The 17,092-nt window shown below is 41.2% G+C and overlaps 1 protein-coding gene across 1 annotated transcript in view; it reads left to right on the forward strand.

Moving 5' to 3' along the window:
• Positions 1–16,798, forward strand: part of zmpste24 (zinc metallopeptidase, STE24 homolog) — a 32,306-nt gene extending 15,508 nt beyond the window's left edge. Inside the window, exons 5-10 of the mRNA XM_041213446.1 lie at positions 2,681–2,833; positions 6,503–6,644; positions 9,835–10,028; positions 11,423–11,527; positions 14,373–14,516; positions 14,793–16,798. Coding sequence (XP_041069380.1) covers positions 2,681–2,833; positions 6,503–6,644; positions 9,835–10,028; positions 11,423–11,527; positions 14,373–14,516; positions 14,793–15,017 — 963 coding nt within the window. The 3' untranslated portion in view covers positions 15,018–16,798. The remainder of the gene's footprint in view (positions 1–2,680; positions 2,834–6,502; positions 6,645–9,834; positions 10,029–11,422; positions 11,528–14,372; positions 14,517–14,792) is intronic.
• Positions 16,799–17,092: the final 294 nt, after the last annotated feature.

Consider the following 17,092-nt stretch of genomic DNA (forward strand, 5'->3'; position numbering starts at 1 on the left):
GGCTCCTCCCTGGAAGACAGATTTGATTTCTCCCAAACGCTTCAGTTTCCATCTCATGGTCACCGAAGCAACTGAGAGGACGCTTACTAATCCGTGCTGACAAGCAAACTGCTGCATTTCAGTGCTTTTGACATGTTATGTAAAGCTGTAATGTATATGCAGAGACAACTAACAGTAAGCAATTTTAATTCTGTGTTTGCTGTGGCCAGCAAAACAAAAACTAAGATAATCCATAAAAACAACAACTTACATTTATTTACCAGCGTGTGAATTAGGAGCAGGAGTAGGCCACTCGGCCCCTCGAGCCTGCTCCACCATTCACTAAGGTCATGACTGATCTGATTGTGGCCTCAACCCCACATTCCCAGCTACCCTGTTAGTGCCTTTAATGTAATGAAATGTTCCATGGATTTTCACAGGAGTGTTATCAAGCACAACTTGACTTTGAGCCACATAAGGAGATACTGTGCTAGGCCAGTCAACCAAAAACTTGGCAAAGAGGTAGGTTTAAAGAGTCTTAAGGAAGAGAGGGAGGAAATTCCAGAGCTTAGGGCTAAGGTAGCTGAAAGCTTCATTGTACCACAGCATGAATAGTGTATCCATTATTAATTGAACTTGTTAATTTAGAAAGTAAACCTGCTCTGTCCCAGTAACTGTTGAGGTCAAGGTTTTTTTTTAAGAGGAGGAGTTTAACATTTTTCCTTCCATTGCTTTTTTTCAATAGCTGTGAACTCACCTAGAAAATACTTCCATGACTGGCAGCCTTCTGGTACCCAATACTGGCTATTTTGTCTAAGCTTAAATTAGTTGAGCATCAGGCCATTCACCATGGGTGTGCTGATGTTGAGCCTGATTCTGTCCGCACTGTCGGGGAAGAACCCCTCTCACTGTCTTTTAGTTCCCTCCCTAGTCAGGGGCCACTGAAGCTAATTGCATTCACTCCATCACTGCTCTAACCAATGGCCAACCCTGCATGTTACAGGGATTGAACTGGGAACTCTCTTGCCATACCAAAGCATATTACAATAGGTGCTGGAAATCTTAAGTAAAAACAGAAAATGCTGGAAATATTCAGCAAGTCAGGTAGCATCCATGGAGAGAGAAGTAGAGCTAACGTTTCAGGTCTGTGAACTTTCACAACTGGTCTTCATGGCTTAGTGACACGCTTGGATAATCCATTTATCCATTGAGCCATTAACGGAACTTGTTTCTTTTCTTATTAAAATGTTTTAATTGTAATTTTCATTTAAGTTTGCTAATTTACTCTGCCTTTCTGAATGAAATATTTCTCTTCCCATATATCCAGCCTGTAGAAGCTGAACGAAAATAGCCACCATGTCTCCTTTACCTACCTTCCTGGCCCCTCAATGCCCCTCTGGGAGAGCATCCGACCATGATGGCATGGGGGAAACCTTGCCAAATGGGGAATAAAATGTATGAAAACTCGATTCTGTAACTCTCTGGTGCTACGTGTGGCAATCGATGGTTTTTATGTTGCAGCCTGGATCTTGAGAGATTGATCTAGATAGTTCAGATGTTTTCCCTGTAAACTGGTTGCAATACAGGCCTCATTATTTCACAGTCGCAGATTGGCTGTGACCCTTTGGCTCACCTGCATGTGCTATGTACTGTAATGTAAATATGCTAGAGCAGTTCTCAGGGTTACTGGTGACAGCCTGGCACAAAATGCTATCAATCCTTTTTTTTCAGAAGCACCACCAACATGTTTAGCTTTTGGCTTCTCCTGGCTGTAAAAAAATAATAAAAAGCAGCTTTAAGTTCAATGGCCAGGACTTTTGACTGAACTTCTAAATTAAGTTAATTGCGGTTAAGATTTTGTCCATCACTGGGTACGGTAAGTTTCCTGAGGGTATTTTTAATACTTGGTCTTGGTTACCTTATAGAAGTCATAGAAAATTTATAGCACAGAAAGAGGCCATTCAGCCCATCATGCCAATTGGTGAAGAGCCTAATCTGGCCTTTCTGCACCAGATCTGTAGCCTTGCAGGTCATGGCTTTTCAAGTAAACATCAGGCAGTGAGATCCATTTTCCTGCCACCCTCTCTGTGTGAAGAAAGGTTTCCTCATCTATCTAATCCTTCTATCAATTACTTTAAATTTGTACTCCCTGGTTTTTGACCCCCTCTGCTGATGTAAATAGGTTGTCCCTATTTACTCTATCTAGGCCTCTTATAGTTTTATCCAAACATTATCTAAATTAGCCAGGTACTGTGAAAAGTCTGAGTATTTGGGGACACTGAAACCAAAATGAAAGTATGCAGAATAGGGGGGTTAATGGGGTGGCTGGGATTAGGGTGGTCATGATTTGATCTGTGAAGCTGCCCTGTTGCTAATTATATCAGAGGAGTCAGAATTCCTTCCCCAGCTTTCTAAATCAAAAACTCCCAAGGGTTTTCAGGTTGGATTGTGTGGAATTCTGGGACCACTATGGCTCTCTTTGATCCGGACAGGAAAGACTAATTCTTTTAAGGCCTGTCTCAGCATTGCTGCAACCATATACATTTCTTTCATTTTTCCCCTAAACTTTAAATGCTGATAAATATTCCTAAATGGGCAATAATGTACCCAATTGTGTGACAGTGTAACATGTGTTTTAATAGACTTTCTATGCTCAGTGTGGTAATGCTGACATGTAACAAGTTGCCTTTAATTTTTGCAGACTATGGGATTCTTTTTTAAGGATGCCTTGAAGAAATTCGCAGTAACACAGTGTATTTTACTCCCTGTGACCTCGCTCCTGTTGTACATCATTAAAATTGGTGGGGATTATTTCTTCATCTATGCCTGGCTTTTCACATTAATTGTTTCTCTGGTGAGTATACAGTGATACATACTTCCCTTATTTTTAATTCTGCTTTTCATCCCCTCCTTCCGATCTGTCTTCCAGTTCCCTTTTCCGTCCTTCCCTGCGGTTGTGATTTTAGGCTTTAGAGAAGCGAGGGTTGCTCTCCATAGAGAGGAGAAGGTTGAGAGGAGATTTGACTCAAGTGTTCAAAATCAGGAGTCTGGACAGGGTGGATGGGACGAAACTGTCCCCTTTGACAGGAGGAGGCAAGAGCCAGAGGACAGCAATTTAAGGTATTTGGCAAAAGAAGCATTGCCAACATTAGGTAAAATTTTTATTATGCAGTGAGTGGTTTGGATCTGCAATGTGCTGCTTAAGACGGTGGTGGAGGCGGACACAATTGGCCCTTCAGAAGGGGATTGGATAAGCACCTGAAGAGAAGAAAGTTTCAGGGCTACGGGAAAAGAGCGAGAAAGTGGGATTGACTGAGTTGCTCTTGGAAAGAGCCAGCACAGATACAACAGCCAAATGGCTTCCTTCTGTGCTGTAACCAGTCACTGATTTTAACATCGAGATATGATTAAATAGATACCAGAAACCTTCCCTTTTCATGGTCAGAGGGCATTTCTTGTGAGCCTATGCAGTAAGCGACAAAGGGTTACTTTAGCTTTTGGAGGAATTGGTTGGAGGACTTTGGGTAGTTGCTTTCTTCTCCTTTCTCCTGCAAACCACCCCCCAACACCCTCCCATTCCCTTTCAACCTGCCTTCTATTCTTCAATCCCTTGCCAAGGGCTTTGAGACCAATTCCACTGGTTCTTTCTAATTGTCATGATCAGCAAGCTGGACAGGGACTAAGAATCATACCCAGAACACCTCCGTTTTGTATCACTTGGTATCTCATACATGGTGCAACCACCTACTGACTTATCAAATCAACTGACTTCTGATTTACTTGTAAATTTCCTTATATGCACTTCATTCTGTTTTGATATTTGATGCTCTGTTTCATAATTGATTTATGTTTAATTTAAAAATAACTGGCTAAAACTTGAATGGTTAATTTAATAAAAGGGTGTAAAACTCTTGCGGACAGGGAGATCAGCTTCAGATTTTTTAAGGTGAGAGATAGCTGCAAGGGAATGGAACATTTTCTCTCACTGCTGCCTGCATCAAGAACTGTGGACCAGCTTGAAGGTGAATCTTTGTCATGTACCTTGATCTCATAGAATCAACTCCAGGACTTCAGCATATCGTTCAGGACGATACTGCGACGCTGCATTGACTGGGTGCTGCTTTGCAATGGGATATCCTAAGGTCTTGGCAGACACTATATCATAGAATTGCTCAGTGCAGAAAGAGGCCACTTGGGATTAAATTGGACAGATATTATCCCATGTCTCAGCTCTTACCCCACAACCCTGCAAATTAGTCTTCTGTATGAATCCAAGTTCTTTCTTTCAAACATCCAGTTACCATACCAGTTAACCTGATATGTTTAGAATGAAGTTTCTTGATTAACATTAAACTATTGGTCGTCTTGTTCTCTCATTCTACCTAGAACTGTGCTTAGATTTCTCAAACTCGCTATGCCTGAGAAGCTCAAATAAACAGTCAGAGATTTGTTTTATGGATTGAATTAAGTTTTATTGATGCTTTTGAACAAAACTCTTGCGGTAGCCACTCCTTGGCCTACATAGCCCCAAGTTTAAACTCATCACTTGTTCAGTCTTTAATAAAGAAAGAAAATTTGGTGGTTATAACTTTGAGCCTTCACCTTGACCCTGAAGTATTGCAAAAGATATGCTTGCACGTTTTTGTCTTTGTGACTTTTACATTGCTGTAGAATGCGGTAGTGGGTAGAGTGTCTCCCCCATTGGTTTAGTGAGTTTATCTGGTAAGCACTGAACCATTGAGGCGAGGAATGTCTGTCATCCAAGCCCCAGTATTGATTCCTGTGATGGTGATGGTAGGGAACACTACAATGGTCTTCAGTGACCCTGAGTGGGCAAAAGAGAGGCCAGCCAAAATTCCTGCTCTTAATCAGTAAGCAGTGACTTCTGTTGGGGTTGATGTCAATTGACATTGAATAAGCACAATGTTGAAGAAGAGCCATGAAATGACAAGAGCAGTTGTCAAGAGGTACATAGTAAAACAAGGTCTACAAGGTGATGCTATGATATGATAGGCTGCAATACTTGTTGCCAATTTCACCCATGCATAATGGCCACGCGGATGAAGATGGCTGTCGATTGTGGGACCGAACCCTTTTGAGGCACCACCTTCTGGAGGGGAAAGAAAGGAACAACTTGCATTCATATATAACCTTATCGTGTCCTCATGACACTCTACAGTCAGTGAATTTTGACATGGGTCAGGATTTTTCCTATGGCGGGCGGGCGGACCTGGGCGGGAGCCGGCGGGCCGGGAGCGTGTGGGGGCGGGTGCAGAGCCGATCGGCTCCGTGCTGCCATTTTAGCTGGGCGGGCCAATTAAGGCCCATCCAGTGTAAAATGTGGCTGGTAATGCTCAGTGCCACTTGTGTGGGCAGCACGGAACTGCCTCAGGGAGATGGAATGGATATTAAAATGATTAAAGAATTGAATTAAAAATTTATTTAAACGTGTTCCCTCATGTGACTGCGTCACATGAGTGGAGACCTGTTTTCATATCAGCGAAAATTAATTAAATTAATAAAAGCTTCAGCGAATGTCATCCCGCTCGTTGATGAGGTTTCCTGAAAAGCGTGAAGACCACTTGGGCTTCCTGCCTGCCCACCAACCTGCCCACCAACCTTAAGATTGGACGGGCAGTGTTCTCAAGTGGCTCAATTGATTTCTTAATGACCTCATTTACATTTTGGCAGGCGCACAGCTGACTCCGGTGCCTGCCCGCCGAACGCGATATCGCATGCCCGAGGTCATCGCACTTCATTTTACGCCTCGGCGTGTCGGGCCCCGCCCCCTCACGCCGACTGGAAGATTCTGCCCGTGCACTTTCTGTTGTGTAGAGAAATGCAGCAACCAGCGAGCACACAGCCAGGTCTTAAACTGCAAAGGGATCTATTTAATTAATATCAAAAGGAGAAAATGTAGTGTGAAAATTTTTAACGTAATGGACCTAATATATCAAGTAATGAAAAAATTAACTTGTAAATCGATAAAATGCACAAAAATAGCTTTGTTATTTCTCGTTCCCTTTTGATCATTTTTCATTTTTTAGTATTTTGGTTGAGTTCCAATTGCAGATTAGAATGAACACTGTTGCCACATTTTCAAGAAGAGTGCTATATTTTTCATACTGCTTTAAATGTTTTGAGCAATCATTTTCACTTTGGGTGGTCAGGAGATTTTTGTAAGTGTTCCAGTGATTGTGGCTTATAATCAGAATTTATCCGCAGTGGATGTTGAGATTGTAATTAGAATCAAAGAAGCATTACCTGTAAGACATGTTCCTTCTCTCACAACATTGCTGGGTTGAAGGTATTTTTACATCCTGTTATTTGTCACAAGCATATTGATAATCTACCGTTTCCTCTTTCTGTAACCCATTTCCAAAATATTGACAATGCATGGAAGTTTTGTTTAGGAATATTATTGACTATAAATGCTTTCGTTGAGACTAATGTATTATTTGATATCAAACGATTCACATCCGTGCTATGATTCTAACTTTATTCCCCCCTCCATCCTTTTTAGGTGTTGGTGACTATCTATGCTGATTACATTGCACCACTGTTTGATAAGTTCACTCCCCTGCCTGATGGGGAGTTGAGGGAGAATATTGAAGAAATGGCCAAGAGTATCAGTTTTCCTCTAACCAAGGTTTATGTAGTAGAGGGTAAGGCACTGTGCTAATTGATTCAATGCATCTTTTCTGTAGCATTTTGATCACTGAGACTTAAAACTGCAGCTACTTCATGTCTCCACTGAAAGTAGCCTGTCTAAAAAGAATATACTTCTGCTTGCTGAAACCCTCCTGGTTAACTGAAGTGGAATAACAATACTCAGCTCCTCTCCAGTGTGCAAATAAATAAACCTGAAAATGTGTTTATATCCAGGTGAACTTCTACAAAAGAAAAATACCGTGGACGCTGAAAATGTGAAATAAAAATGTAAAATGCTCATAACCCCCAGCAGGTCAGGCAGCAACTGTGGCGAGAGAAAAACAAGAGTTGTTGAAGGTGGATGACCTTTCATTAGGCTCTCCAGAAATGACATTGTCATCAACAACCTGAAATGTTAACTCTGTTTCTCTCTCTGTTGTGGCTCAGTTGGTAGCGCACTCGTTCTGAGTCACAAGGTGCCGGGTTCAAGTTCCACTCCAGGACCCGAGTGCAAAATTTAAAGGCTGACACTCTAGTGTATTATTGAGGGAGTGCTGCCTTGCTGGAGGTGCCTTCTTTCAGATGACACATTAAACCCGAGGGCCCATCTGCCTGTTTGGATGGATATAAAAGAACCCATGGCACTATTTCGAGGAAGAGCAGGGGTGTTTTCCCTGATACCCTGGCCAATATTTATCCTTCAACCAACATTGCAAGAAGCCGATTATCTGGCCATTATCACATTGCTGTTTGCAGGAACTTGATGTGTGTAAATTTGCTGCTACCTTTGCCACATTGCAACAGTGCTGCACTTCGAAAGTACTTAACTTGATGCAAAGTAGTTTGAAAGGCCATGAAAAGTGTTATATAAATGGAAATCTCTTTTTTTCTCTGCTTGGATGCTGCCGAACCTGCTGAGTGTTGCCAACACTTTGTTTCAGTTTTTATTTTAAATTTTAAAAACGGTTAAACGTTTCTTAAAGGATTCTAGTCCTGTGACACTGCAACCCTTGTGATTTTTTGAATAATTATATAACATCCAGCCTGCCCAGGCTTTCAGTGACCTCCCTAAACAGAGTCTCAGTTGGCAGCATTTGTTCAGCAGCGTTTCTGTTCCCTGTGGACCTAACCAACTTTGCGCTTATGTTTTCTACATCTACTGGACCTTGTGAACCAGTGAGATTCTCGAATCTTGCTTTATGCATATCTCCGTCTCTTGAAGGCAAGGAGAGTGCTGATGAGATGGTGGCAGTGGCTGCTGATATCACCCCTGCAGTGGAACATCCACCTTGTGGTAGATGGCATTTGCAAAGGCTTGAAATGGAGCCGCTGCTCCTGCCAGGCTCGAAAACTCAATGGACAGAATTTTACGAGTTCACGAGCGGGGGTGGGGCCCACTCGCCAGTGCATAAAATGACGCACGGTGATGTCGGGAGGAACCCCCGACGTCGCCATGCCCGATTTAAATTTTCAGGAAGGCGGGAGCGCAGCCAAATCAGCTGCGCGCTCACCGACCTGTCAATCACCAATTGAGGCCATTGACAGGGTCAATTAAGTAATTAAAGGACCTGCCCCTCCAACCTTAAGGTTGGTGGGCAGGCCAGGAGCCCCGGCGGGAACTAGAAAAAACATGAAACCTCATCCACGGGCGGGATGAGGTTTCATGTAGGCTTTAAAAAATTTTAATAAAGATTTTGTAAAAATTATGGACACGTCCCAACTCATGTGACATTGTCACATGAGGGGACATGTAAGGGGAAATTTTATTTTTCTATTTTTGTCTCTTTTACATGTACATCCGATCTCTCTGAGCCTGCACTTAGCCTCAGGGAGATGAGTGCGCTCTTTTGTGCGCATGCGTGAAAGAGTGCACTCTTGATTTTGAGATCCCCCCCTCCTGCCAGCACAGGGAGCACATAGCGCTTCTGTGCGGATGTCACGCTGGGCGGGCCTTTATTGGCCCGCCCATGTAAAATGGCGACGTGCCTCCAATCGGGGGCGCTGATCGGAAGTGCGCTCACCCATCAACATCCCCTCCGACAGGGGGAGAATTCAGCCCAATGTTTGGTTTATGCTAAAATGAAAGCAATATATAACATCCTTCTTCCCTGATCATTTGATTGTCAGTCATCCTCTCTGGTACCATGCCCAAGTAGACATATTTCACCCATACCCTAGTCTGTAATTATTGGCAGAATCATGAAGCTCTGACTTGTATATTAATGATTTAGAGGTTGGGACAGTAACAAAATTCTTAAAGTTTTCTCATATCAAATTAAGAGGCCCATCAGCATGCTTGTTTCACCAACTGAACTTTCACAAAGGCTGGTACTTTGATTGAGAGACATCCAATAACTAACCTCTCAAATTTCTGCACTCAAGAACATTCCTCTTCTCTTAGTATAACCTTCACATTATCCACACTCCTTTTATGAAGACAGATGCAAAGTACTTATTAAATATTTTTGCCAGGTTCTACCTTACATGAAGATTGCCCTTAATAGACCTAAGCTTTTCCCTAACTAATCACTTACACTTTGTATGTTTATAAAATGTTTTAGGGAGTCAATTTAATGCTGCCTGCTAATTGCTTCCCATAATCTCGCTCTGCCTCTTGTATTAACTTCTCCAGTTCCCATCTGTACTTACCATAGACTTCTGCATTATTAACTGAATCCTGCTCCTGTCAATGTCATAAGCCTCCTTTTGCTGTTTTATTTTATCTTTTATTTCCTGAGTGATCCCTGGTACATTAGCTTTGGATGTTCTACCTTTTCTCTTCAAAAGAATATGCCTGGTTTATACCTGCACTGTCTTATCCATGAATGCCCTCCATTGCTCCATTACTGCTTTATCCTGCAATTGCCCTTTCCAATCTACCTGTGCTAGGTGCCTTCTTAAATCTTTGAAATTAGTTCTTCTCCAGTTGAGTGTCTTTACCTGTTGCATTGTGTGTCTTTTTTCCCCATAGTGCCCAGTTTGATCCAGAACTCTTAATTAGTTTAATTATCTTTGACTAAGAATTATAGTCAATATGGTTCATTTAGTGAACAGTCCAAAAAATGCCCATCTAATTGTAAATTCAGGAAGATTTATCTTTTTGACTACATAACCTCTTGGAAGTTTCATGTAAAAATAAATTCACTAAAGCAAATGTTTTAATGCTTAGTAATAAAAGGTATTAATCTTCAATGTATTGAATAGGATCAAAGAGGTCATCGCACAGCAATGCGTATTTTTATGGCTTTTTTAAGAACAAGCGTATTGTTCTGTTTGATACGCTCCTTGAAGATCACTCCCCATTAAATAAAGGAACAGGCGATGAGAACGTTGAAATGCAGCCGGCTGCAGGAGATGGCAGTGAAACTGAGGCAACTGAGACCAAACTAAGACCAAAGGTAAGCCTGCTGGTTGCATTATTCATAATAGCTATTAAAATGATTTAATTGTTTGTTCTTGGGACATGGGCAGCATTGATGAGGCCTGGGGGGAAATAATGGCCACACACAAGTACATGCTGATTCTGCCCTCGCCTGCCTTGACCATGCAGCAGGGTATAACCAGGGTAGGTGATGGAGTTTGGGATGTTGGCTCAAACACATGACTGATCCACGGACAGCCCAACCAACTCGGGCACTGGGATATTAGTTTTCAAATGATTTTGTTTGAGCATTGCTGAAAAAGAGATCCTGTTGAAGCTTTTTGTCTTGCACTCATCAGGACAGATGCAAGAATACCAAATTTCAAAAGGGAACATCAATTTATACTGCATGAGAAAAAAGGTGCCGACTGGTTAGCAAGTGGGTTGTGATTAGTTGAGGCATTGCCACGGAGAATGCACTAGGGAACAGTTATTCCCCAAACCTTTGTTTAATTAAAAAGGCACACGTCTGGACATTTCTGTTTGCAGAGGACAGGGCCCTGCATATAAATATATGTAGCATAGAGCAAGCATAAGTGTGCTACATTATGACCCTGAATGAAGATAAAAATAACGATATGGTTGTTAGTGTAATCCTTAGCATACTTGGGATTATTCAATAAGTGTCCAATTGTGAATCATATCTAATGTTGGGCACTATGTTCTGAGTTTGCAAGCATGGACTGGTTTTGTACAGTCAATATTCTGCCTGTTGCGAACAGTCGAAGGGATGTGCTATTTGAAAAGACCCACCAGTCATTGGGACATACGGCATCACTGGCATTGAAATTCATATACCACATTACTCATTTGTGTGGTAGACAGAATATCATTTTGGCTTGATGGCAAAATTTTGATAGTGGAGAATACCACTCAAGTTGCTACTCCATAGTAGCAGCATGAAACAGTTCACTTTCACCTGTTGCTCAAATTTTTGAGACATCGTACCCTCCCAGGATAATCTGGGGTAGACTGGCCATGTTTCAGGACCTAGAGTGGCAACCTTGGGTCCATTCATTGAGCTTGCATGATATACAGCGAGCAATGATCTGATCAGAGTAACCATTATCCCGCAGGATAGCTTTGATGCAACCTATTTTGGCATCAAGCTTGCATAGCGAGCAAATGGCTCAGGCTGTATTTACGAGGTTGCCGATAAGGCCAAACTTATAGCGTGTGAAGCTGTAGGAATCCCAGTGTTTACATTAACCTATGAAGGTAGGCCTACAGTATACTGTAGTAGAGAACCCATTAGTGGATTTCTCAACTAGCACGTTGAGGAAAGTTGGACTGCTCCATTTCAAAGATGAATTTCAGTGTGGCCTGAAGCTCATTAAGGTGTGTTTGATATAATTTATGCTTTTGTTTCAGAATAAGAGGCAAGGCTGCAGTAACCAAGAGGTTCTAGCAGTACTTGGCCATGAGCTTGGGCACTGGAAGCTGGGCCATACTGTGAAAAACATCATTATTAGTCAGGTAAAACATGGTTCTTTTTATATTTGTGTGTATATTTATATATTTGTGTATTTTATATATCTACATGCAAAATATATAAAAATACACACACGTCCATAATGAGCATTGTATTTGTGGGTGATGAAGGATTGGTTAATTAGGAGTAGGCACATGGATGTGGGTGTACTGAAGTGCAGCGTACAACAATTCATTGTGTCCTGTGAAGGGATATTTTCCCCCTTATTCTGGAGGTACTGGTTTGCTGAAATAAAGTTCCATGAGCATTTGGTGTCTCCTTGGTCCTCCTTCATGTAGCCATTCTTCAAGAGGGAGTCTGGGCAGCAAGAATACAGGTAGGTTATTTGACCATCGAGGGCGTCCCAATCCATTCCACCTCACACTGTATAGATTTCGATGTAACAGTCAGAAAAAGGAGCCCATACTGGTGAAGCCACTGAGGGGATCTTCTACTTTCATAGCTGAAAGCAGCCAACTCAACACAGAATCAAAGATCTTCTGCTCCATTTGCATTTGTGGGGACAGTAATTTTTTTTAAAGATCTAATTTATTTTATTAAATTGTCAGACGTGTTCAGGGGAGAACAAAAGTAATTTTTAATAAAATTGGCATTAGGTTCATGGGATATATCCTCTTGGGAAGAGTTCAAACTTACATAGAGTCATGCGATTTATGCTGGCTGCAGGTGAATGTGGAAGAGTTATAAGAACTTTTAGGAACAAGCAAATGTCATTCTGCCCAAGCAAACCGATGTCTGTCTCTCTCCAAAGGCCGACACTATTTGCCCAACTTCTCACCATCTCCCTCAATCCCTTTTCTCTCCCAGTTCTGCCCTGTTTGTTTTAATGGCCTTTCTTCTTATGTTCACTGCCATTTGAACACTTCACCGTAAGACTGGCTAAACCAGTATAGAGCGGGATCAAACCTAGGTTTCAAATACAGGAAATACTCTGCAGGTCAGGCAGCATCTATGAAGAGAGAAAGATAGGGCTAACATTTCAAGTCAATCTGTCAGATGTTGCCTGACTTGTTGAATCTTTCTGGCATTTTCTGTTATTTCAGATTTCTAGTATCCAGCTTTTTGGTCAAACCTGGGACTTCAGCTCAGTTTCATTGTATTTTCTCACTGAGCTACTGTGGGGCTTAGGATATCTTGGAGGGAAGGGAGGGGTGCAGGAAAGCACTTCTAGACTAAAAATGCTTCCCTTTTCCCCATGATAAAGTTTCTGAAATAAGTTTTATCCAGACAAAGAAGTTCTTCATTTTAAAAGACCAAATTCCAAAACCAAATGTAATTTAAATTGCAAATTTCCAGTACCACTTGTGTAATCAATGGTGTAATCAATACATGTTTTTCATTATTTCTGATTTCCATTCTACTGCCTTTAATTGAATGTAGACTTGTAACTATTTGTGCATAAATGCAAATCTTCAGAATTGTCTCACATCAAATTCCATTTTGTGCCAAGGCTATTTAACGGGTAATGCACGTATAATAAACATGAATTAAATTACAACCTGAAGTCCCTTCGAGAATGGGCTAAAATGCAGATCTTTGCTCTTCTATACGACCTGCACAGGTCACAATTGCTGCCTTAAAGTTTTGTTAAGTACCAGGATGTGAGGAGTGTGCTGTCAATTCCAGTCCCACTTCTCCACAGGCTGCAACAATAGTTTAAATGTTGTAATTCCCTCGCCAAGCTGGCCAACTGTTTACCTTTGAAATTGCTATACCTAGCATAAAAAGACTTTAATTAGGCTTCTTTCAACAACACAGAATAATTGATTTATTATAAAACAAACTTCTTTTAAAAACAAGTTGCAAAACTGGTTAACGTACAGACTTGTAATTTGGAAGTGTAACAATTTTGCCCTTTTTTACAAAGCAGATATCCCAACACCCATGCGCTTGCACACACACAGGGCAAAACAAACATGGTCTCTGCAGAGACTGGAATATGGGAATGTTTCTTCAAAGAATGAAATTCGAAAGGTCTCGACTCTGTTGATCTAACAGAATTTTGTTCACAGTAGATCTGGAAGTTCTTTAAGATGGACCCTTGCTGACACACTGCCTTTGATAACTCTTGCTGGTCACAACTTGCGGACTTTAAAAATATAGTTGAGTTATTCTGATAATTTTCTGCCGGATGGTTAACTTGCTCTGAACTGCTTGTAACACAAAGAGGGGAGAGAGAGAGTGAGTCTTCCTGTTGACAAGGCATGCGCACACACAGACACCGTCCCCCCTGACTCAGTTCAAAAAAGAAAAAAAATGTTCAGAGAACATTTCTCTCAGGCCAGGCATTTTCAACCATTCAGCAAGAGTCTTTTAAGGTAACAGCAAAATACTGTGGATTGCTGGAAATCTGAAATAAAAGCAGAAAATGCTGGAAAGACTCAGCAGGTCTGACAGTATCTGTGGAGAGAGAAACAGAGTTAATGTTGAGTCTGAAGAAGCGTAATATAGACTCGAAACATGAACTCTGTTGCTCCCTCCACAGATGCTGTCAGACCTGCTTAGTCTTCCCAGCATTTTCTGTTATTATTTTATATTAGCACGAGTCTTTAGCCTGGCAACAGCAGTTCTTCTTTAACTCAGATAAACAAAGTAACTCTTCTCTCACCAGGTGTCCCTGCTGGACATCTAGCTGTTGACCTGTGGTTTTTTTTTAAATGGCAAGTTCACAGTCTAGAATTAAACTTGTAGACTTTTAAAAACAACTCAGGAGGGAAGAGTGTCCAAAATTCAATGTCCTTCCAATTTTCCGAAAAGCGGATTCTGCACAGTGTTTGTCCCTTTAATGTTCGGGCTTATCAATGTGTAATGCTGATGCTTTTATTTCAGGTGAACTCTTTCTTCTGCTTTTTCCTGTTTGCTGTTCTCATGGACAGAAAGGAGCTTTTCTCTGCCTTTGGTTTCTGTGACACCCAACCGACTCTCATTGGATTGATGATCATCTTCCAGTTCATTTTCTCCCCCTACAATGAGGTAATGTGGAGCTATCTTGTGGTCTTTATTGATTCAAATCAGTTTCGTTGCTACCAAGGGACTCACTCATTGCAGCAGTACCAGAATGCCGTAGGAAGAAATTGTACATAAGCTAATAGGTTTCTTGTGTGACATTGAGTTCATCACCATATGTGAGCACAGGGACAGGGCAGGCTTGTCATGTCATTCAAGCTATGAGCAACTGTTATCTTTAAAAGAAACTGCTTCTGATTAAACTTGCACCTGACATTTGGTGAATTTGTTTTTTTAAAATAGGTGCTATCCTTTAGCCTGACTGTACTGAGCAGAAGATTTGAATTCCAGGCTGATGCATTTGCTAAGGACCTGGGAAAAGCCACGGACCTGTACTCTGCACTGATAAAACTCAACAAGGATAACCTAGGTTTCCCAGTTGCCGACTGGCTGTATTCCATGTGGCATTATTCCCACCCTCCTCTTTTGGAGAGACTCCGTGCCTTAAAGGACAAGAAAGAGGACTGATAGAACATAAAAGAAGGGAAAGGAACTTTCATTCATCTTGAAGAAATTGAATAGTTTCTTTTTTGTTCAATTATTTTTAATTTTTCATTCCATGAACAGTGCAGATTTGTACTGGATGTTTGTATTATGAGAACTGGGTTAGGGTCTGAGTGCATTTAGCTGACTGCCAGCAGTACAGATCAATGTAATATTTTAAGTTGTGTTAAGAATACACTGGGACTTGAATTAGTTTTTAATTTAAAGTGTCACATGCCTAGTATAATGTGGTACAAGTATACAAGTGAGCCAGTATAAGTCACACCAGCGCAGATATCTAGTGTTACATATCTTTGAATCTAAGTTGCATCATATCTGAGTCTTGTCACAAGTGCTCTTGGAAACTGCTTCATGTACATCACATTCAAAGTTAAGGTTCAGCTCATTTATTTCAGTGCATCCTCTAGCAAATATTTGCTACTGCTTTCGATATCTTCCGTTCCAGAAAACTGTGAGATAACATCTTATTTAATCACTTTAAACAAAAGTCCTTTTTTTAAAAAAAAGGTCTCAAGTTTTCTAAACGATACTTATGAAAGCTGCATTTGAACCACTACCCTGAGGTACAGTTTTGAGAGGCCTTTGGGGTCTGGGACAGAAGGGAGTAGTAGAAGAAAAAATGTAAATGCCACTGGTCATCAAATGAGCTCTGTTTAGAAATGAAAAGAGGAATGAAAGTAAAGTTGCTTTCCTTCTCTTCCCTGCTGCATTTTGAGTGTGTTGTGGGAGGTATTGATTTTTGGCAAGCTGCCTGTCAATTCTCAGGCTCCCTGATAGCTCGGTTGGTAAAACATCCTTGACTATACAGAAAAGGGGTTAGCTAGCAGTGCCACAATTAGCCTTTTACTCCAGAATTAGGAAGGGGCATAATTAGACATTGATTCTCCTGCACTCCCCTCCTGGAAGGGTATGAGAGTGGATGTTGGAGAGACGATCAACTACTCTGCTGACACTTGCTGTCTAGTTTCAATGAGGGATGATCACGAGAAAGGTACTGAACATTACCTATGGAACTCTACCCCACTATGAGCCAATGCTTTTAGGAAAGAAATGGGGAAGTGAAAGGGATGGGGAGAAAATCCAATCACTGAAAATTAATTACAACTGTCAAACCATGCTGGATTAAATAGGTAGCTGCAGGTTTTAGCTGTAGTTTTAATTTTCAGTTTTCAGACCAAAATCATTTCTTGTGGATAGAGTTCCTTTAAATTGCTTATGCCTATTTCAACAAACATAGGATATGAGGAAATATGCACGGTTATAACCTCATTTGTAGATTAACAGTGATCCTGTTTTTGATGTTTTCTAATTCGCATGGGGCAAAATTAGCTCAACCTGGTTACAGTTTTAGCATCTCCTCCCCCATCCCGGGTTGTGAATACCCCTAATTTTATGTCAGTTTTTAATTTTATTGCATCTGGGAGACTTGAATTCTAGCGCACTTTGACTGTGGAAGTTTATATTATGCATTTTTTTTTTCCTCATTTGGAAGTGACTGTACAGGAAGCAAATTGACTGAAATGATCCTGGTCTGTATCTTAACTGGCATGTGGAAATGCATTTTTATTTGGTACCTGTGAAGTAATTTGCCCATTACTTTATCTTTCTGTATTGCCCAGAGCATCTCAATCCATGTCGGTTATGTTGATATACGCAACAGAAGAGGCCAAGTGCGGTTGCTGCTAATTGTATTCAGTTGTTAAATGACCAGTTCCAAATACTAAAATAAATGTTCACAGTGTGTACAGTTTGAGGGATGGAAAAGGTTTATGCACACTTCACTGGATGTGACATTGCACACAGTTAGTTGGCACCACCTGTGTGTCCGCGCTGGGTTGTGAAACATCATAGTTTACAGTAGTAGTAGTTTCATGAGATGGGATGGAAAAGGCTTACTGACCTTCCACTTGCTGCTGTTTGGATCTCCAAACCAGCTAAGTAAGAAAAAATTGCCTGCAGGGTTTTTTTCCGTGCCCTTCTTTTCATCCCTATTATTCTTCCATTCCAAGTGGTGCTGCCCATTGCTTGTTGGAGCCCCC

The sequence above is a fragment of the Carcharodon carcharias genome, chromosome 19, assembly GCF_017639515.1.
Source record: "Carcharodon carcharias isolate sCarCar2 chromosome 19, sCarCar2.pri, whole genome shotgun sequence".
In the NCBI taxonomy this organism is placed as follows: domain Eukaryota; kingdom Metazoa; phylum Chordata; class Chondrichthyes; order Lamniformes; family Lamnidae; genus Carcharodon; species Carcharodon carcharias.